Source organism: Dreissena polymorpha, chromosome 13 (genome assembly GCF_020536995.1).
Source record: "Dreissena polymorpha isolate Duluth1 chromosome 13, UMN_Dpol_1.0, whole genome shotgun sequence".
Taxonomy (NCBI): Eukaryota; Metazoa; Mollusca; class Bivalvia; order Myida; family Dreissenidae; genus Dreissena; species Dreissena polymorpha.
The window spans coordinates 60,586,379-60,610,192 of NC_068367.1; the positions used below are offsets into that span (position 1 = coordinate 60,586,379).

Sequence of the window (23,814 nt, forward strand, 5' to 3'; positions counted from 1 at the left end):
TCAAAAGTTATAGGGGTTGGGGTGGGGCCGCGTCAGAAATTATCACTCATTTTTTTAGGTTATTTTACATTTACTTCTTTATTTCTACACCGATTCACTTCAAATTGATACTGGACCTCACCTATGACAATACGGTCAATCTCAACCATGCATGGCCCCATTCCCAACCCTGGGGCGCCCCGCCCACATAGGCCACACCCACCAAAAATTTCCATTTACTATAATTTTTTCATTTCTACACGGATTCACTTCAAATTGATACTGAACTTTTGTTATGACATTAGGGTCAATCTCAACTATGCATGGCCCCAATCCCAACCCTGGGGCGCCCGCCCACATAGGCCACACCCACCAAAAAATTCCATTTACTATAATTTTTTCATTTCTACACGGATTCACTTCAAATTGATACTGAACTTCTCTTATGACATTAGGGTCAATCTCAACTATGCATGTTCCCATAACCAACCCTGGGGCCCCGCCCACATAGACCACACCCACCCAAAATTGCCTTTACTATAATTTCTTCATTTCTACACCGATTCACTTCAAATTGATATTGAACTTCTCTTATGACAATACAGTCAATCTCAACTATGCATGGCCCCATTACCAACCCTGGGGCGCCCCGCCCACATAGACCACACCCACCCAAAATTGCCTTTTACTATAATTTCTTCATTTCTACACCGATTCACTTCAAATTGATACTGAACCTCTCTTATGACAATACGGTCAATCTCAACTATGCATGGCCCCATTACCAACCCTGGGGCGCCCTGCCCACATATGTCACACCCACCCAAAATTGCCTTTTACTATAACTTCTTCATTTCTACACCAATTCACTTCTAATTGATGATGAACTTCTCTTATGACAATACGGTCAATCTCAGCTATGCATGGCCCCATTACCAACCCTGGGGCACACCTAGGTCAAACATTCGGCGTGGGGATACGCGTCGGCCTCTGCCGCGCCATTTCTAGTATTCTTGTTATTTCTCTCCTTAATTTGATAATAATAATGGCCCTTTAATTACCAACCAATTTGCTTTTTAGCTCACCTGAGCACAGCATGCTCATGTTGAGCTTTTGTGATCACCTTTTGTTTGCCGTGTGTTGTCAATATTTACCGTTTAACACTCTAAAGGGCTACAATTATTGAAACTTTGTCAGAAGATTTGTTCCAATTATGTCTTGGCGGAGTTCGAAACTGGGTCATATGAAGTCAAAAACTAGGTCACTAGGTCCTAAAAAAAGAACTAAAAAAAGCTTTAACACTAGACGTCACATTTATATAGTCCAAATTTCATGAAACTTGGTCAAAACATTTGTTGTAATGATATCTTGGCAGAATAAAAAATTGTTTACAGTCTTTTAAAAAATATGACTGCTATGGGGCAAGGAAGTTTTCCTTATTTGGCTGTAGTTAAACCTTGTGTTGAAAAAAGTAAGCACTCAAGAAGTCACATTTTAAGTCAAATCGTTATGAACTTGATTAGCACATTTGATAACATGGACGAGATAGAAAAGGTTCCAGTCTATTGAAAAACATAGCCACTGGGGAGCAGGGTAGTTTGCCTTATGCGGCTGTATTTAAACCTTGTTAACAGTCTGGAAGTCACATTCGTTTATTTAATGTGTCTTGTTCTGAGAAAATTGGGCTTAATGCATGTGCGTAAAGTGTCGTCCCAGATTAGCCTGTGCAGTCCACATCAGTTTGTGTATTTAATTATGATGGTGGTTCACAATAAAGTCCTTGTTCTCATAAAAGTTCAGTCCTTTCGTGTCTCCGGTGTGCGCCTTAGGGCCATAGTGTTTATCTTGACAATATCAGGGCAGAGATCTAGATTAACCTTGGTCATAGTGTTTATCTTTACAATATCAGGGCAGAGACCTTGATAAACCTTGGTGATAGTGTTTACCTTGACAATATTAGGGTAGATATCTGGATAAACCTTGGTCATATTGTTTATCTTGACAATATCTAGGCAGATATCTTGATAAACCTTGGTCATGGTGTTTATCTTGACAATATCAGGGCAGAAACCTTGCTAAACCTTGGTCATAGTGTTTATCTTGACAATATCAGGTCAAAGACCTTACTAAACCTTGGTCTTAGTGTTTATCTTGACTATACCAGGGCAAAGAGCTAAATTAACCATGGTCATAGTGTTAATCTTGACAATATCAGGGCAGAGACCTTGCTAAACCTAGGTCATAGTGTTTATCTTGACAGTATCTGGGCAGAGATCTTAATTAACCTTGGTAATAGTGTTTATCTTAACAATATCAGGGCAAAAACCTTGATAAACCTTGGTTATAGTGTTTATCTTGACTATATCAGGTCAGAGACCTTGTTAACCCTTTCAGCGCTGGAATCGGATTTTGAAGGCCTTTGCAAACAGTTTGTATCCAGATAAGACGCCACAGAACGTGGCGCCTCATCAGGATCCAAACTGTTTGCTATTCTGATAGTATTCTTTGAAAAAAATCGAAGAAAATGCTAATTTTAGAAATTCAGCAGACTACATTTTAGCAGACGACAAAGTTCCCAGCATGCAAAGGGTTAAACATTGATCATAGTGTTTATCTTGACAATATCTGGGCAGAGATCTTAATTAACATTGGCCATAGTTATTATCTTGACAATATCAGGGCAGAGACCTTGATAAACCTTGGACATAGTGTTTATTTTTACAATATCAGGGCAGAGACCTTGATAAACCTTGGTCATAGTGATTATTTTTACAATATCAGGGCTGAGACCTTGATAAACCTTGGTCATAGTGATTATTTTTACAATATCAGGGCAGAGATCTTGATTAAACTTAGTCATAGTATTTATCTTAACTATATCAGGGCAGAACCTAAATTAACCATGGTCATAGTGTTTATCTTGACAATATCAGGGCAGAGACCTTGATAAATCTTGGTGTAGTGTTTACCTTGACAATATCTATGCAGATATCTTGATAAACCTTGGTCATAGTATTTATCTTGACTATATCAGGCCAGAGACCTTGATAAACCTTGGTGATAGTGTTTATCTTGACAATATCTGGGCAGAGATCTTAATAAACCTTGGTCATATTGTTTATCTTGAAAATAGCAGAGCAGATATCTTGCTAAACCTTGGTCATAGTGTTTATCTTGACAATATCTAGGCAGATATCCTGATAAACCTTAGGCATGGTGTTTATTTTGACAATATCAGGGCAGAGACCTTGCTAAACCTTGGTCATAGTGACAATAGCATGGCAGAGATCTTGATAAACCTTGGGCATAGGGTTTATCTTGACAATAGCATGGCAGATATCTTGACAAACCTTGGTCATAGTGTTTATCTTGACAATGTCATGGCAGAGATCTTGCTTAACCTTGGTCATAGGGTTTATCTTAACAATATCAGGGCAGAGACCTTGATAAACCCTGGTCATAGTGTTTACCTTGACAATAGCATGGCAGAGATCATGATAAACCTTGGTCAAAGTGACAATATCAGGGCAGAGTTCGAATCAGAGTCATGTTAATACAAAAATTGTATATCAGGTTAAATTAAAAAAACAACATTTTTACCAATCTAAAGGCCACAAATATGACTCAACCTTTCTGAAACTTGGTTCAAGTGTTTATTGTGACATTTTTGTGGCTGTGTTCTATATCTGGGTCACATGTGACTATAAACTAGGTGACAAGGTTAAATCTTAGAAAAACCTTGTTACCTCTCTAGAGGCAAATTTTATAACTCAATATTGAGTAAACTTGGTCATACTATTTATCTTTGTAATATCTAAGCTGAATGTAATCTGGATCAAATAGGTAAAAACAAACTTGATGACACTTGGTCAGAATGTGCATCTTAACAATATTTTCACAAAGGAAGTTTGGCTTGGCCTTTGTAATGCTCCTTTAAGGGAATTAATTCAAACACCGAAATTACTTTCAATATTATGATTTTAATTACAAAATATACACATAATTACACTAGTTCCTAGTGATGCAAAAGTGTTCAGTAACTGATTTCCACAAGTTTCTATCTGCCTAATGTTCAAACTATGTATATCTAATATACGAGTCCTTTTGTTGACATCGTTTTACTTCTTTTTAATCTTTTATAAACAGTTTGAATAAACATTGAAAGGCATTATGCACACATCAAAACGTGGGTATAACAAAAGAATGATTAATTAATATTAATCCTACAAACTGTGAATTGCAAGACTATAATATAAGATTACAACAAAATGATTGACAAACACTATTTTTTAATCTGCATATTTACATGAAGGAATCAAAAAGTTTCTCATAATAAGGTATAGTTGTCCTTAAATCATTTAACTGCACAAAAACTATCTGATTATAAACACACATCTAAACAAACTAATAAAGTCAAAAAAGTCATTGTGACAATATATAGACCATGTTTAAATCTGGTTCAAATTTGGTCAAAAAATAGCTCACGTCAAGTCTGTGAGCAGCTAGAGGTCATCATGGTATTCTTGTGATCATACATCAAAATTACAAATGTTATAATGCCCCTTTTTTTTTTAAATAAGACATTCTGACATTCTATTACATCATGCCGTTTTTGTGTTTATAATTTTTCTGGAGCCATAACTCGAAAACTAAGACGTACACATGAATTGTTACTATTGGTTCCATTTTTTTAGATTTTGTTTACATTTTGTTTAGAGGATATTTCGAAAATAAACAGATGTGACAACTACAAATATCATGGGGAAATTAATCTCATTTAGGGGATGTGCATGTAGTTCACAAGAATCATAACTCTTGCTGTGATATTTTACAGTTATTGCATTTTGTTAATTGTGGTACTTAATTTTGATATTTTATGTCTAGAAAATTAAACAAGGTATCAATTTGACCCTTGATAGGTATGTAAATCTAATTTAGTGGACGGGGTGTAACGTTCACAAGAGCCATTACTCTTGCTTCTTTATTTATTGACCTCTTTGAATAGTGTAACCTAAATTGTGTCCAGAGTATGTCTGGATAATTACTATAGTTATCAAATAAGAACTTAGGTAGAACTCAATATGTGGAAGTGCAGTGCATAAAAAACTGTAACATAACTCCTGTTTTCATAATTTCACTGTTATTGCTCTTGTGGATGTTCTGAACCTGGACTGTGGCATATTGGGACTATAATATGAGGTATCCAGATAAAACTTGCATGGTTGGAAAACTAGGTCTGAAACTGAACTGTAAATGCAGGGGGGAGGGGGGCTATTTCAAGCAGGACTTTGAGAGGACCTTTTAAGTTCAGGAAATTCTGCCCTGTCTCAAAAGTTAAGAGTGTAATTTTAATGCACGAAGCTTTCACTTATGTTTATCTCGTGTATTTACAGAGGATTGTTAGTAAAGGTTTGGTCAATAATCTCTGCTGGCATAGGGTTAATTGAGAATGTATGTTGCTGATTATTTTCTGTTGATTAAGGGACTTTTGGATCAGACTATTATTTGATTGCAAATCCTTTTATTTTGACATTACTTGTGGCGGAGTTTCATATGTTTTGCTTTGATGTGTCATTTGGAAAATGATAATTGTTGTTAGATATTATACTCACATGCATATAAATTTGAACAATACTTGACACACTCACACAAAATGATCATAAAAATATGAATATCATGCACATCATGAACGATATCAATAGATGATATTTATTAACAATGAGATAAGTTATTTGCCCGCCCCCCCCCCCCCCCCCCAAAAAAAAAAATAAATTTATAAACTGGTTCAGAAATGTTGTACAATCACTTTAAAATCTAGTTTCGATGAAACTAATTATTTTATTTATTTTTCAAATTATATGTGAGCATATTTCAGTTTAGATTTCATAATAATACCAGGTTGATAAAGACTGGTTTTATGGTAAAGTTGTACATGTGAGGGTTTTACACAGGGATTATTGATTATGTCCTATTGCAACAGGTGTCATATACATTTTATTAAGAGTTCAACTATTTTAAATTATAACTCATCCTTCTGCAACAGTCACTGTTCCTTAAACACTATAATGTCATTATTGTACCACATTCCTACAATGATTGAGCGTGTGTGCTTACTGTAGTAGACAGATATAGGGCGAAATACACAATTATTCTCTGTGACCACCTCTGCCAGTATCTGTCTTCCATCTCTGTCCACCTGGACTACTGTGTGTGAAGAGTATCCACACACAAGAACTTGTCCTGAATCTGTCACATGTAGGCCAGGTAGTCGATACATATGGGGGCCCACTTCAGGTAAAGTCTGGGTGGAGATCACTGTGCCATCCCTGGACAGTGTGACCAGCTGGGTACTGTTATTGTTGGTCACATATATCTTGTCACCATCTGGACTCACTGCACAGGAGGTCACTGTGGTATAGAAGACAGTGATGATGAGATGTTGTTATTATATGGAAATAAAGGTAATGATAAAAAAAAATGAAAGTCTAATGATCCTGTCATGTAATAAAGTCCAGCTTTTGTGTAGAATATACCACGTAATAAAACACTTAATAACATTAATGAACATGAAATAACACTAGAACACTGCTGAAATTAAAAACATCAAATGTCAACTATATATAGAGACCAGTTGTATTCTGAATGTCATTTATTGTAGTTCTTTATTTTGATACATTGGTTACATGTTTAAGTTTGGGACTAATTATCATAGACATCATTGTTTAACTTCAATATAAAATTGTTAACTTGTGATAAAAATTTGTGAATATGCATAAAAAATAAAATGTTGGACATAAACTCAACATGTAAAGCTAATTATTTACAAAACATACAATTGGTTGCTAAGATTACTGGTATGTGAAGCTTATAAATCCTTAATTTAAATGACGGTAGAAACCTGAGCCCAACTGTTTGGAACATTAGACTAATGCTAATTATAATAATTACCTGTAAATTTACCTGATTCATCCTGATACATCTTCCTTCTGAGTCTTCCATCCACAGTATAGTTATATAGAGCTTCACCATCTGTAATGTACAGGTTACCATGCTGATGGGCAATACCCTTGCAGTCATGTTCGAGCTTCAGTATCCTGTCCTTTATCAACTTACTACTATTGATTACTCTGATGAAGTGGACCTCCTTGTAATCCACAGTAACAGCCACCAGACGGGAGTCAATGCTGCACATGGACAAAAAATAAAATCCACCAGGCAAGTCACAGTGGGCCACCACCTTGTAGGTCTGATCTAGGAGCTTCACTTTATTGTTTACCCAGTCTGTGATGAGGAGTTCTCCAGAAGCTGTCTCACAGATACCAGTTATGTAGCATATGCTTTGATCACACTCAATATTTACACTGTACTTCTTACTACTCTTCACTTTTACGATTTGATCAGGTTTGCTTACTGCACCTGGATGATGTCCCTGGATCAGCTGGTGTGGTGAGCTTGATACAGGATCAGATACCAGGCCTGACTTGGGCAGATGACTGTTTTGGTTTCCAGGGCTATAGTGTCTAGATGAACTTGATTCTGAAATGGATGTGTTTACCTTTAATCTTGAAGCTGTTTGGTTTCCAGGGTCAGACTGGCTGCATGCTTTAGGTGTATTTTGTCTGGTATTTGTGTTCTGTGTTGTCCTTTTAGTGGGTTGTGATTGTTTAACTGTGCTCAGTATTTGTCCCAGTCCAGATAGAGCGGACAGGGTTTGTTGGCTGGTTCTATCAGGATTAAAGGTTAGTAACCTCTCATTATTTGCTGTCATATCTTGTAAGGATGCTTCTACCTTGAGGGACTGGTCAAGGCATTTTCTTTACTTGATAAAACTCAGTGCTTCTTTTTTGTATTTACTTGTCAGCAAATTTTCTTGTAAGCATGATATATATTTTATGGACTTATTGCAGTTTTCAATGTCATTTCTGATAGATGTCTTCACATTGACCAACAATGTGTCCAAAGCCTTCTTGGTATTTTTCTCCAGTTGATCCAAAGCGTCATTTATAGTCTTTCGTAAAGCATTGATTTCTTCCAGAATTTTCTTGTAAGATTTCTCAAGAGACTTCGAATTTTCCTCAAAGTCATGTTTCTTCTTTATCAACTGCTGGTGTTGTGTATCAAGAGTTGCTGACAACTGTTCGAAGTCTCTTTTTTGATTGAGGTCTTTCACCTTGTCAGCTATTAGTACCACATGACTGCATAATCTGCAAAAAACAAACACACTTAAAGTTGATTATGTATGCGTTTTGTCAAGCATTGTTAATATTGGTAGGTATACAATTTATTTTTTAGCATATTATTTTGTCATATGATTTTTTTTCCGAACAATATCTAGAGATGCTTTTACTTATATCTATCTACAGTCCAATCTGAGTTTGTGGTCACCTGGTATGAGCGGTCAGTCTAGATTCCCAGACTACCCCCCACCCCACCAAATTCATTGTTTATTTCTCCTGAGTGTAGCCTGCCGTAAGTGACCAGGACCCATTTAATTTCACACCAATAGCAATTGTCACCTGCCTTTAGCGTTCACAAGGCATTATTGCAAGTTGAGAAAAATAAACACTCGGTTTAATCTACACTGTAACTCCAATATAGCGCGGTCAATGGGGTCCAACCCGCGAAACAGCGTTATAACGGATCCGCGTTATAAGTTTTGAACTCATTTACTGCAGGGCGCTATAAAAAAACAGGTATAGAATAGCCTATAATATAGGTCATGTATATTGCCATGCTGTGTTGACGCAAATACATGCATATAAACCGAATCGTATCGATAACAGTATACATATCGCTTTTCTTATGTGCACATTTATCCGATAATCCAATAAAATTGCAACATCACTTAAAAAATAATAATCTTGAACATTCATGACGATATATGTTGAAGAAATTCGTAAACACAACCGTACGCATATATGCCATTTTCAGAAGTGTTAAGAGTACAGTGCATTATGGGGCAGAGCTTTCATTGGACGAGCGACTTTAAATTTTGATTGAATGCAATACGACTCATGTACAAAAAATTGTTTTATTGCGTCATATGCATGCAAAAAACGTGTTTCCCGGGGACTTTCTGATACCGCGCGAAAATGAAAGTGAAACTATGTTAACAATTACCGGTACACTGCGTTCGCATGTAAAAAAATCGTCTGCATTATTTAATTTCTTATACACGAACTGAAAGATTAAATGACATAATACTAATGAAATACATAATGAAATGACAGAAAAAGTAGTTTTATACAGTAGGCAGTATATTTCACAGCCGTTCATTTAATATAGTCGACTGCAACCATATCAAAGTAAGAATGTTTCAATCGTTTTAAATTACTTTAATTGTATAACTATCCCGCTTGCACTTAACTTATGGAAATTATCGCACTGAACCGCTCTGATGAGGAATACATGTAATAAACACTGGCACGCGAGTTTTTCGCACCTTTATTGACATTACACAACAGATTAACACCAATTAGCTGTCGGTGTTGTTTAACCTCGAGGCGATTATAATCGGTTCAACGAACGGTTGAATAAAGCAATCAAGATGTGATTGCCGCCATCTTTGAATTGTCTGAAAATACATGAAGTTGCATAATACGGATTTGAATCAGAAATCAAATGGAAGCTCGGAGAAAAAATGGGATCCAAGCACCCTCCGCGTTATATTGGATTCAGCGTTATAACGGAGCGCGTTATATTGGAGTTACAGTGTATTAGCATTGTTGTCTCTTACATTGCAGGTCATATTGTCTATTCTGCTATTAAAGAATCAGATTAAGTTAATTTTCTTTTTTTGTTTGCGACCCATATTTGCCTTTTTTCGCCATTTTAAAAATAAGAGCCATTTTGTAGCCATTTTTAAATCCTAGTCTTAAGTGCATATACAATTAATTTACGTAGTGTGTAGCTCTTAACCAATTATTACCATGCAATACCAATGCAAAGAAAAGGAACGTTATTTCATTTATATTTATGTGTGCTTTCCATAAAAAATCTACATAATATAATGGTATCATAACAGTATCTGCCAAGATTCTACTTCACTATCAAGACTTAGCCTCTAGCATACATATTTACTAATAACATTTAATTTCATTGTTGGTTTGCGCAATCATGAAAATAATGCTTAATAAAATAACTTTACCATGCACAGTCCTAATTACTTAGAGCATCCATATTGGACACCGTACTTGTTTATCACGAATTAATTATCACAGTGTTGATACAGAACAAACGATACGTACACACATATATGGAACATCAAACCAAACAAATCTAAATCCGTCAAATGCTTCAAATTATAACAACTCTTTCAATTGAAGCATGTGGGCATAAGAGGCACGCTTTTCATGTGTGGCAATTAATGCGTTCTGATTGGATAATACGTTTATTTCTTCCTATTAGACTTCTTCAAGGGGAGGAGCTTAGTTATACTGGCTAGATCTTCAGAATATTTTGTGGCGTATACATGTTTAAGATTCCCGCACACAGGAATGGTTTCCAGTCGAGTAACTTATGATATTTTTTAAATGAAAAATAAATTAAAATCCGATTTGACCACTTGTTTTAGCAAATTGAAAGTAAATTTTCGCCCTTTTTTAAAACTTATTAGAATTTTTTTAGAAAATTGTGATGGCCGCAGGATTACTTCAAATGGGATAATTATTGGGAAATCTTCATAAAATAAGTATCATAGAATGCTTAAATAATTATCTCTATTTAAATTATTAGTAAAGGTAGTTTTTGCATAATTAAATATGGATTTTAAAATAACATTTTGTATCATTTTTTAACTGAACATTCGAGCTAACACTGAAATGGAATCAGATTAATAAATGATGAAATATTATTGCTTGAAACACAAGTATTTCACGCTGTATGAACGAAAAGATAAGACGTGCTAAGTTTGTATTTGTTTGAATGGAAACGATGTTTGTGCACACAGGAGGTTTTCAAAGCTTTTGATTCTTAATGCTGCCCAACAATCTAAAATGTGGTCACCTGACTGTAGCATTGACTGGCCTCTGTACATAGATTTGACTGTATATTGCAATAATACTCAATAGATCGTTACCAGGCCCGGTGTTCACAAAAGATTTTTTGCAATCGAAAATCGATTTTGCTTGTCATTGAAAATGAATTTCCATTGTAGTTGATAGGCAAAAATGAAAATGTAAAATGTAAATATAGCCAAACTCTTTGGACAGAACTGCAAAAGTTCCTTAAACGAGAGAAAATTGACATTGAAATAAATAAAACAACTGCTTTCCTTGGAAATACAGAAATTAAATTACACAGTAAAGTTCTCAATTTTATTATCATTTTGATGAAAGTATTCATATTCAATATGAAAATAAAGAAATGCATTCCAAAATTTAACATATTCTTAAACTATTTGAAATTAAAGATACAAACAGAAGAAGAAATTGCCCTTATTAAAAACAAAATTGAAACACACAAACAAAAATGGATCCACATCAACCAATATTTTTCAAGTAAGAATTAATATTCATATACAGTTTTTTTTCAAATGACAATGCCCATACAATTACTAAACTATCGTTGTCGTATTTGTTCTCCTTTTCGTTTTGTTCTTTATCAACTTTATTTATAATTATAAAGTACAGAAACACAGGATGGAAGAATTACTATTGTTTCTATATTTATCCATAATACATACTGTTAAACATATTTGATGTGTGTGTGAGAGTGTGCATGATGTGAGTGTACGTGAAATTGTGTGTGTTTATGAACATATGTATATTATATTTATCTATAATACATACCGATAAACATGTAATAGAATATATGATGCGTGTGAAAGAGTGTGCGTGATGTGAGTGTGTGCGGGATTGTTTTGTGTTAATGAACATAGGTGAGAAAATAAGTATACTTATTATAAGAGAAATGCATAATTCTAATATGTTTTTTTTTATATATATTATGTTCATTTACTTTCGTGTTTTTTTTCTTGTCTATGTATGTGTGCATGTTTATGTATGTTTTTGCGTATATGTGCATGCGTGTTGTTAGGTACTTTATGAAAATGTTAAACCACTCATTTGTGTACATTTCTACTTTGTGTAATTGATGAATTCATAAGAGTGCATTAATAAATGAGAAAAAAAAAAAATGAAAATCGATGTCAGTTAAAATTGATTTTCGATTGCAAAATTGTTTTGTGAACACGGGGCCTGACTGTAGCATTCACTTGCCTAAATCAGCTACTTTGACCACTTGTCTTGACTGGTCTCTGTACATAGGTTGTACTGTATATTGCAATACTTGTTACCTGACTGTAGCATTCACTTGCCTAAAGCAGCCACTTTGACCACTTGCATTGATATGGTGTACAAACTGGTCCAAAACTATTCTAAACTGTCTGGGACGGTTTATAAACCGTCCGGGACGGTTTGTAAACCTTCCCGGACAGTTATATACTTTTGAACCGCTCATGCCTCTGTAAACTGTACCAGGCGATTTATTTTGTAGACAACAAACCGTCCGATACAGTTTAGGAAATCGTATGGGACGGTTTCTTGGAAACCGTCCCGAACGGTTTCCTTGCATGAATTATAGTACGGCATAGGTTTTGAAGAGTAGTCATGAATCAAGAATGATGAAAAATATCTGTTAGATGCAGTATATTTTTATCATAAAGTTAAAATATCAATAATAAAAAAAAAGTATTTCTTTAACAAATTCATAACATTTGCACTCTCCGGCTTTGCTTGCGGTATTTTTGTCAAATGTTTACTTGAAAAAGTATTATTCAGTCTATTTAACCAGTTCGGTTTAAAAGCTGCTTCCTTCTTTATATATAAAAATGCACTGTAAAAGAAGAAATTCGTTACCAATGTCAGAGATACTTTGTGGGCAAACACATTTATTTCGAGTACTTAAAATATCAATTTTTAACTCTGACGTTTTTGGCAGCAATAATTGATTGAATATTTTGAAATTCATGTTTTGTCCCAGACAAATAGTGTCTCTCCAGATGACAACGATATAATGTTACGCTCGTAAAACTTATTAAATAAAGCAATATTGTAAGGAGTGGTCTGATTGGTTGATATAAATACTATACTCCATCAATAATACCGTATCGGACAGTTTAAACTGTCCTGGACGGTTTATGTGCAGGAACGGTCCAAAACTTTCCTAAGCCGTCCTGGACGGTTTGTAAACTGTCCGGGACAGTTTAGAAAACCATCCGGGACAGTTTACAAACCTTCCGGGATGGTTTATACCGGACAGTTTAGAATAGTTTTGGACCAGTTCGTACACCATACATTGACTGGTCTCTGTACATAGGTTGTACTGTATATTGCAATACTTGTTACCTGACTGTAGCATTCACTTGCCTAAATCAGCCACTTTGACCACCCCTTTGACTTGCCTCTCTACACAGGTTGTACTGTAAATTGCAATACTTGTTACCTGACTGTAGCATTCACTTGCCTAAATCAGCCACTTTGACCACCCCTTTTACTTGCCTAACTACACAGGTTGTACTGTATATTGCAATACTTGTTACCTGACTGTAGCATTCACTTGCCTAAATAAGCCATTTTGACAACTTACTTGGACTGGTCTCTGTACACAGGTTGATTGTCAATTAGAAATAAATACAAATCATGTACAAAAAAAGCATCTTTATATAGAGTGCAGTCCTTTTTACTTACTGATGATTGTGGACATGGCAGGCATGACATATCAGCTGACTGTGGTCCTCACAGAATCCTGTCAGTTTTTCCTTCTTGTGCTCCTGACATATCTCTTGTCCAGACTCATCAGTCTCAGGCCACTGGCTGATGTTTTTCTTGTCCAAAATTGCATGCTTCTTGTAAAGATAGCTATGATGCTCAACACATTTGCTACAGTAAAATTTAGAACATTCTTCACAGTAAAAATCAGCCTCCGTGTTTCTGTCATTTTCCTGACAGGTGAAACAAGAAAAGTCAAAGAATGATTCTGATCCTCTATGAATCGAACTCTCCATATAAGAAGCCATTTTGTCACTATTGATAACTTCTTTCGTTGCTAATTTGAACATTGACATTCAATCTTAGTAACCCATGTCAGGTGATATCCAGACATTCAATTGTGTATTGTGTTCTACTATTGTTGTACAAGTACCCATATTGTATTACAAATATTGATTGGTTTATAAGCAAAACGTTAAACTTTTAACAGTAAGATATGGCTTAAAAATGCAGAGAGAAGAGTTTGTATATACTGTTGAATTGAAATAGTCTAATCAATAATCAATTCATCTACAGACATGCATGGTATATTTTTTTACTCATTGCAAGAGTTAAACTTTAGGGAACTAAATAAGTTTTGATGTCAAATATTAATGCAGATTACAATTAAAATTAAGTCAAATAAAAAAAACACTTAATCTTAAATTGAGGAATGAAAAGATAATAAGAAATCTATAAGAGAGAACCTGTAAAAGTTAACAATCTAGTTACAACAAACTAACAATCAAAACATTCCCAGTCCTGAGTGTTACTTGTTTTCCATATACACATGTATGTTTGTAGTGAAAACTTAAAAAATCTTACAAACATTTGGTACTTAATTGGCATTTGAAATGGTATGGTGGTCCTCTACTAAGTTTCTTCAGATCATGCCCATGACTTGCAATTCTTACTTAAAATGAGACATTCTGACTTTGAATTACTTGATGTTGTTCATACATATGCCACATCAGGGTATACGAGCAGTCATCTTTTGTCTGGAAAAAAGTTGTGTCTTATAACCCGGAAAAAATACTATTACACTATTTCATTAACGATAACATTACTATTGTTTAATTTCAGATGGGACCAGTGGAGAAAATCCACGACAGGCTGGGCTACACCCCACTCCATTTTGCATGTTATAATGGTAATTATAGCAAGCAAATATTAACCGTGCAAATACTCACCTGAAACTCATTTTGATTTTTTTTTATAAAGAATTTTGTCTGTTGTACACAAGGTTGGAAATCTAACATATTTAGCACAGTTGCCCTACTCTTTCCCTACTTCTTGTATAGAGGGCATATAAGTCTTGTAGAAAAAAATCTAGATTTGCCTACAAAAAATATAAGGGCATGGGCTTAACTTCATTTTTAGCTGGACTATTATATATGAAATATATATAGTGGAGCTATCCTACTCATCCTGGCATTTGAGTGTGTGTTAGCATGAGCGTGAGCGTTGGAATGATAAAGTTTGCATACCACCACAAATATTTTCTATGTTCCTTGACATATTGCTTTCATATTTTGCATACTTCTTTACCAACATGACCCCCAAAATATAAACAAGAACAGTCAACTGTAACAAGCATTTTGTAAGAATTATGGCCTTTTTCCACATAGAATATGCATATTATTGATAAATCTATGTTAAAGTTTGCGTACCACCTCAAATATTCTCTATGTACCTTGTCAGTTTGCTTTTATATTTTGCATACTTCTTTACCAACATCACCCCAATCTATAAGCAAGAGCAGACAACTTTATAAAGCATTTTGTAAGAATATTCCCTTTTTATACTTAGGAAATTTAAAATTTGGTTTAGTTTTGCGTTTGGGTCCACTTTATTCCTAAAGTATCAAAGCTTTTGCTTTCATACTTGCAACACTTACTAACTATAATATGGGGACTGTGCAGGCAAAGTTATGTAACTCTGACTGGCATTTTGACAGAATTATGGCCTCTTTTATATTTAGAAACTTGAAAATTTGCTTAAGTTTTGTGTTTTAGTCCACTTTACTCCTAAAGTATCATAGCTTATTATCCCCTGCCATAGGCGGAGGGATATTTTTTGGGCGTTGTCCGTCCGTCCGTCTCTCCGTCCGTCTTTCCGTCCGTCCGGAGCCATATCTTGGAAGTGCTTTGGCGGATTTCATTGAAACTTGGTATGATTATATATATATGGATAAGAGGTTGATGCACGCAAAATTGCATTGAACACCATCTGTTAATAACGTAGTTATGGCCCTTTGTATCTTGAAAAAATGCTTTTTAGCTCAACTGAGCACAACGTGCTCATGGTGAGCTTTTGTGATCGCTTTTTGTCCATCGTCCGTTGTGCGTTGAGCGGCGTCAACATTTGCCTTGTTAACTCTCTAGAGGCCACATTTATTGTCCAATCTTCATGAAATTTGGTCAGAAGATTGGTTTTAATGATATCTTGGATGAGCTCTAAAAAGGTTACGTTTAATGCTTGAAAAACATGGCTGCCAAGGGGTGGGGCATTTTCCTCATATGTTATATATGGCTATAGAAAAATCTTGTTAACACTCTAGAGGCCACATTTATTGTCTGATCTTCATAAAACTTGGTCAGAAGATTCATCCCAATAATATCTTGGATTAATTCGAAATGATGCCGGTTGGTTGAAAAACATGGCCGCCAGGGAGCGGGGCATTTTTCCTTAAATGGCTATAGTAAAACCTTGTTAACACTCAAGAGGCCACATTTATTTTCCAATCATCATGAAACTTGCTCAGAAGATTTGTCCCAATGATATCTTGGATGCAAAAATGGTAACGTTTGCTGGAAAAACATGGCTGCCAATGGGCGGGGCATTTTTCCTTATATGGCTATATATGGCTATAGTAAAATCTTGTTAACACTCTAGAGGCCACATTTATTGTCCAATCTTCATGAAACTTGGTCAGAAGATTCATCCCAAAAATATCTTGGATGAGTTTGAAAATGATGCTGGTTGGTTGAAAAACATGGCCGCCAGGGGGCCGGGCATTTTTCCTTAAATGGCTTTAGTAAAACCTTGTTAACACTCTAGAGACCACATTTATTTTCCAATCTTCATGAAACTTGCTCAGAAGATTTGTCCCACTGATATCTTGGATAAGTTCAAAAAATGGTTACGTTTGCTTAAAAAACATGGCTGCCAATGGGCGGGGCATTTTTCCTTATATGGCTATATTTGGCTAAAGTAAAATCTTGTTAACACTCTAGAGGCCACATTTATTGTCCAATCTTCATGAAACTTGGTCAGAAGATTCATCCCAATAATATCTTGGATGAGTTAGAAAATGATGCCTGTGCCTGTTGGTTGAAAAACATATCCGCCAGGGGGCGGGGCATTTTTCCTTATATGACTATTTATAGTAAAACCTTGTTAAAGGTCAATTTTTAAGAAAATCCGAAGTCAATATTTTTTACGCTATTTACATTGAAATATGATTAAATTATCGGGTAAATAACGTTTAAGTGTTGAGTTTAACATAAAAAGATGATTTTGTTGACTTTTTATGATTGTAACTCGCAAAGCGTCGATTCGCTTATCTCCCCTGTTTGTGACGTCAGAGATGTACAAGCATTTTCGTGTCCGCCATTTTAGAAGATAAACGACAGCAGATTTTGGGTTTTATTTTTCCGTTTTTATTTATATTTACGTGAAATTGTTTTCGCTGGTTAAGCACAGTAATAGGGAAAATGGTCATCTGTGCGGCCGTTGGCTGTAATTCACGTTCTGGAAAAGATAAGGTGAATTTTTACAGGTTTCCGAGTGACAAAAAACTGAAGAAGATTTGGTTCACTAAAATCTGTCGTGTTAACCATGTTTCAAAACACAAATTTTATTCACCAAATAAAAACAGCTGAGTGTGTTCGTTGCACTTTGAAGAAGAACACTTCGTGCATAGTCTAGCATTTTTAGAGAACATTGGATGCAATTCGCAATTTCGCAGAATATTGAAACAAGACGCCGTGCCAACCATCTTTTGCTCGGCACTGTCTGCAGTCAGCAACAGAGCAGAACAGATAGAAAGAAGAAGACACTCGTCGGAAAGTCTGCTGGAAAAACGGCGAAAAATACACGTGAGTATTGTTTTATTTCCATGTGAAGACTTCTTAACAAATAAATGTCTGTGCAATTAGGTGTTACAGCATATACAGGTAACCCATTCAATTTTTGTTCCTACAATTTTAACCCATTTATGCCTAGTGGACCCTCCCATCCTTCTAAATTGGAACAATTTATTTCCAAAATTAGGGATGTCTAGTATATTTATTTCTTTATTAAGAATGTTTCTTACAAAAATTCCTTTAAGCAAACAGTGCATCATGCTGCGTCTCATTTGGGTCTACACTGTTTGCCAAGGCCTTTTTTCTGGAAGCTTGGCATAAATGGGTAAAATAAGCGATCATAGGGAAATTGTATATATAAAAACTCTTAGTATTTTATCCTATATCGTTACAATTTTGTAAAGATATTAAAGTGCCTATTAGTATTGCACAATTTCAAATAAAATGGCTTTGATGATGGAAAATTATGATTAACATTCATAATAATGGTATCTGCATGCCAAGCTCTCACATGTAGCTAATGTTTAAGCCCTATAATATTTGTCAACAATGAGTATGCCAGACAGCTGATTTTTTTCTGTGTACAAGACTTTGTTCAGTTTGCATTTTTTCTAACCAATGTACTCTTGTTTTTGTCACCTACTGGTTTCACCGGAGGGGACTTATGGTTTGCGCTCTGTGTGTCTGTCAGTCAGTCTGTCAGTCAGTCAGTCCGTCACACTTTTCTGGATCCTGCAATAACTTTTAAAGTTCTTTATATTTGTTCATGAAACTTGAAACATGGATAGATGGCAATATATGGATGTTATGCACGTTATTTCATTTTGTTTCTACGTAAAAAAGTATTTTTGCTATGGCAACAACAAAAATAATTCTGACAATGGCGTAGCTGGTAGGGGACATATATTGCTTGGAAATAGTCTTGTTTTTATTGCAGTTTTTAGGTACAGCTTTTCATTATAATTTTCAGTGGCATAACATTTAATTTACCAGTTTACCATAAGTAAAAATGTTGTTATTTAAGGTCCTACATGAGGCCAAGAAGACTACACACACGGTGACCACATTAGTCGAGCCCTCTACAGACTTTAATGCACCATTTACGGCAACACCAATAAATACAACTGAAAGTGTTGCAGACTTGAGCACTCTAGCCACAATTGCCAGCAACATACGGCCCCTTCTAGTGCATCAAGGCGCATACCATGTTCAATGCCAGACACCAGCTTTGGTGAGTTGTATAATTGCGTTACATGTACCTAAACAAAATGTCAGTGTATTTTTTTCATTCTGATATTGAAACTGATTAGTCACCTAGAAAAAATAAGTAGGATGGCATAGTGATCATTGGCTAAAACCCCTCCCAGTGAGTGCTGTGAAGACCTCAATCTTAAAGCACCAAATAATTACTGGTTCTTCCCAGAAGGATAAATAAGCGATTGATGCAATGAAGATTAATAAATAAAATGATTTGCATATTTTTGCAATTGTCAGATTGCACAAAAAAACATTTTCAAGGTTCCATCCAGGCAGGATTGATTATTTTATTTTTAAACCATTTTATGGAACATTAGAAAGAAAATCACAAACAATTATGTTTTTTTATGTTTTTTTAGTGGAATGCTGCTAAAGAAGTAGTACAGCAGGTCTCATGCAGTACACAGACAGACTGGGACCAAGATGTGAGAACTGTACTTTGAATTCCCCACGCAACAGCTATATGTGAAGACAGCTTCACGTCCAGCATCAGTGATACCATGCGGAAGGATGAGGAGACATGGGAGAAGTCAGACGATGGAGAAAGTGAAGAAGAGCCTGAGGAGTTGGAGTGGGAGAGTAGCGAGGCTCAGGTGGCAGAAAAAAAGTTTATCGTGTCCGAGTCATGTTTGGACTTGCTATTGAGTAAGTGTGCTACATGCAACCAGTCAGTATCGGTGCATAAAAAGGTGAAAGGTTGCCTGCTTGTAGCCACAAAGACTTGTACTCACTGCCATGAGACCGAGTCATGGAGAAGCCAGTCTTCAGTTGGTGGGCTGGCTGAAGTTCATTTGGAACTTTCAGCAGCCAAAATATTCGCAGGAAGTGCCAACGCCAAGTTCCTACGTGCCCTTAAGTTTGCTGGTGTTGTCTGTTTTAATGAAACCACATTTTACAATTTGCAAAAACTGTATTTGACACCAACTATAACAATTGTCTGGAGGATGCACCAGTCGGCCCTAATTGAAGGGCTTAAAGCAAAAGGGTCTCCACTTGTCCTTGGAGGTGATGGAAGATGCTGCTCTCCAGGACATACTGCTAAGTATGGAACATACAGTATGATGGACTTGGAATCAGGCAAGATTCTGGACATCCAACTTGTGCAGGTTTGTCAGTTGAATATTGTACACGAGTTTGAATAAAACAAGAACAAATATGTTATTTACATTTCACCGTGTTTTAGTGTCATTTATAGGTACCATTGGCAAAAAAAAACTAAGTATGAAAATCATGTATTTAAATTTTCAGTTTTGGTTAAATGCAAGAAAATCACTGCTTAAAAAAAATAATTATACATCTTTTTTTTTATTCAGAGATCTAAACAAATATCGCAATAATAATGTATAACCAGGCTCCTTTCACTTAAATGTTGCCTGAAACAATAAAAAAAAACATCACTGGCAAAAACACTGATATATATGTAATTTATTAAATGTTTGTTCGAAAACAAATGGTGTCATTACTCAAGTGAATTTTGAATATTTAAGTGCATAGGTGATATCTCAAATAATTTATACTCAAAACCACCCAATTTTTCTGAGAAAGTGGTGATGTTGATAATGCTTGTATATACATATATATAATAAACTTCTTCAGCGCAATGAAGTGAAGAACTCCCATGCAATGGAGCTGGAGGGACTGCAGAGGCCATTGCATTTCCTTCAAGAGGAGTGCAGTCTCCAGATTTCTCACCTGGTGACAGACAGACACAGCTCTGTGAAGAAATACATGCGGGAAAAACAGCCAGATATTGTCCATTGGTTTGATGTCTGGCATGTTGCAAAAGGTAACTAATGATTTTGTGTAACTATTGTATTAAATAAGAATCAAAAGCACTCCCTCAATGACATAATAATGAGCTTATTGTGTCATGCAGATTCTTATTTATTCATCACACCAAGTTTATTGAACTTGTTTGTATTCTTTATTTGTGTGATGTATTTTTTTTATATAAATGAAGTGTTTAACCTTGCTTTAAATGCATATAATGATAATAACTTATATTTAATATAGTAATAATTATTTAGGTTGGAAATTTATAAAATTATATTATAATTAGCTATTTTGGTTTCAGGCAGAGCTAGCATAGCATAATGATGCATCATAAAATTACAAAGGGTAGATTTTGTTGTCTGTTAACAGGAATAAACAAGAAGCTAGAGGCTGCAGGAAAGAAGAAGGGGTGTGAGAAAGTAAAGGCGTGGTCCAGATCAGTGAGTAACCACCTGTATTGGTGTGTTGCCAGTAGCAATGGTGATGGCAAATTGGTCAAACAGAAATGGTTGTCAATGCTCAACCATGTTGCCAACATACATGAGGGCCATGGAGACAAGTTTCCGAGATGTGAGCATGGAGACCTTGAAAATCGCCTATGGATGGTAAAAGGTAGACATTGCTTTCAATTTATGCAGAATTGATCAAGACTGTGTGAGGGTCGAGTCCCTTTCAACCAGTTCAAATTTACAATCCTTTGCATTTACTGTTCCCAGAAAACATACTAAAAATTATGTTACGTTCAGCATTCAAAAATATATTGACCCTTTATTTTGCCACCACAGGGATCATTTCACTCCTTGTTTTCAACATCCAATGAAATCAATGGGAAATAAAAGCAGTAAAACTTAAAATTCAACCATTAATAAAAGCTAAGCACACACATCTTTAAAATTAATTAATTGGGACAACTTTTGAGCTTTTAGTGTTCTGCTTATCATGTTTGTAATAATTTAACAACTGCAATCAGTTGGGACTTTTTATATAATTTTCTATACTACATTTATGAATGCATTGCATTTAATTCTCAGGGTTCAAGCCTCATGAAGAACTGGCGAAGGTTGTGGAGAACAAGCTTCTGCTGACAGACATCAAAAAACTGTCACCAGCTCAACAGACTTCGTCATGAGAAGCCTTCCATTAAGTGATATGCAGCTGGGTTCCAAAGTCGGTCCACTACATGCATACCTACATGGATTCAAGGTAATAACATTAATGTTGTTAAATCTTCTGCTTGTCTTTTCATGCCCCGCCATTCGAAGAATAATGAATGTGCACTTTTGAATGCCTTTACCGTTTATATCACTCAGACAAATCTTGAATTTCAACCCATGTGAATATCAAGGTTACTACCATTCCAAATCGTACCTAAGAGGACTTTTAGGGCATAAATCACATCATCTGAAAAGGCAGACATTTTGCATTGTAATATTTTTTTGTTTACTTTGTTGTCCACAGGTTTATCAACTAATAATGCATATTTTAACCTGGGTCCAAAGTCAGTGCACTCCACTTCAATGAAAATACAAACCGAGAAGTGCGAAAGACAAGAAGTGGGCTGGAGCAGTTTAGTGTGTCCTACCCAAGAGGGAGAAAAGGGGAGCAAGTGGTGAAGGAAGTGAAGACGGAACAAACCTTTGGTACGTAATAGCAATAATAAGCAATACAAGACGCAAAGATGTCAGATAATACTCATAGCGACAAAAGGCTTAAACTTTTCCTAACAGTTTGTGTTACAAATATGTTATAATTTTATATATTTTAACGTAATATTTCAGCAAAATAAAACAGCATTTACAAAATAAGTTTATGCCAGTGTTTTTTACTCCCCTGTATAAAGTATACATTTTTGTGTAAATCTGTTTCATGAGATTGAAACTTGTCAAGTCTTAAGTTATATAATAAGTATGTGAAAAGGTCCCTTCAATACACAATAGTATAACTAATATTTGTTTCTCTTTTTTATTTGAAAGAACAATCACATATTATATAAAAAGGCTTCTATTTTAACTGTTTTCTAGGGTATGTTACAGAACTGATGAGGATGGCAAAAGAGCTGCGCCAACAGTGTACCTCTTTCAAAATTGCGGAAAGTTTGAAGGATTTAAGGTCAAGACCTGTACCTTTAGCACAGAGTACACCGAAGAGAAATGTTTCAAAACAAGACCTGGTGAAGCTGCATATTACTAGGTTCAATAATTAATTGTACCCCCACAAACAAAGTCTGTCTGTCTAAGTGTCTGCTCTCAAATACAGTTGTTTTCATCTGATCTTAACCAAACTTGGTCAGATGTTGTACTGGTTTTTGTACCAAGGAAACTGTTGTACATATTTTCTTGTTATTTTCTCGTTTTATGGATGTTTTTCTGTGTCAAGTACTGGTTCTACCCAGGAACGTGACTTTATTATGTTGTAAATATGTTGTTAACCTTTTGAAGGTACTGGTACTATTGGTTCTAAAAACCCTACCCAGGAATCTTGATTATGTTCTCGTTGTTTTGATGTATTTCTGTGTCAAGTACTGGTTCTACCCAGGAACATGACTTTATTATCTTGTAAAAATGTTGTTAATTCTTTGAAAGTACTGGTACTACTGGTTCTAATAACGCTACCCAGGAAAAATTACTTGATGTATTGTTATATATAATCAATATCTATGCATGCATAATTTAAGTACTGGTTCTACCCAGTTTTTTTTTGTCTGAAACTATTAAAATTAATACGCACATCAGTGTATTAATATTACAGACACTCACTTGTTGTTATCAATATTGCCTTGAGCTAAGCTAAAAGAATTTACCAACACAAAAGTGCGAACGAACTTGCATTATTATTAAAGGGCTAAATGTATCCGATAATTAATACCAAAATCTTGATCCGCGTCACTATGTGACTGATTGACTGAATAAGTGACTCAGTGAGTGAGTTAGTGATTGAGTGACTGACTGAGTAAGTTACTAACTTAATCA

General features: G+C 35.3%; 3 protein-coding genes across 3 annotated transcripts; 1 reads left to right on the forward strand and 2 right to left on the reverse strand.

Annotated features, from left to right (window-relative positions):
- Positions 1 to 6,022: 6,022 nt before the first annotated feature.
- On the reverse strand, positions 6,023 to 7,747 carry LOC127854701 (uncharacterized). The gene is made up of 2 exons (XM_052389760.1): positions 6,940 to 7,747; positions 6,023 to 6,387 (listed from the first exon to the last, which is right to left on the reverse strand). The coding sequence occupies exons 1-2, from the start codon at positions 7,745 to 7,747 to the stop codon at positions 6,023 to 6,025; spliced, it is 1,173 nt and encodes a 390-aa protein (XP_052245720.1).
- Positions 7,748 to 7,795: 48 nt separating this feature from the next.
- LOC127854702 (E3 ubiquitin-protein ligase TRIM33-like) lies at positions 7,796 to 14,033 on the reverse strand. Its single transcript, XM_052389761.1, has 2 exons — positions 13,668 to 14,033; positions 7,796 to 8,183 (listed from the first exon to the last, which is right to left on the reverse strand). The coding sequence occupies exons 1-2, from the start codon at positions 13,994 to 13,996 to the stop codon at positions 7,796 to 7,798; spliced, it is 717 nt and encodes a 238-aa protein (XP_052245721.1). The 5' UTR covers positions 13,997 to 14,033.
- A 5,480-nt stretch (positions 14,034 to 19,513) lies between these two features.
- Positions 19,514 to 23,508, forward strand: LOC127855566 (uncharacterized). The gene is given in 7 exon segments (XM_052391296.1): positions 19,514 to 20,178; positions 20,669 to 20,858; positions 21,215 to 21,457; positions 21,877 to 22,048; positions 22,219 to 22,230; positions 22,349 to 22,485; positions 22,867 to 23,508. Coding segments are annotated over 7 exon segments (1,542 nt in total). The 5' UTR covers positions 19,514 to 19,572; the 3' UTR covers positions 23,049 to 23,508.
- The last annotated feature ends 306 nt before the right edge of the window (positions 23,509 to 23,814 follow it).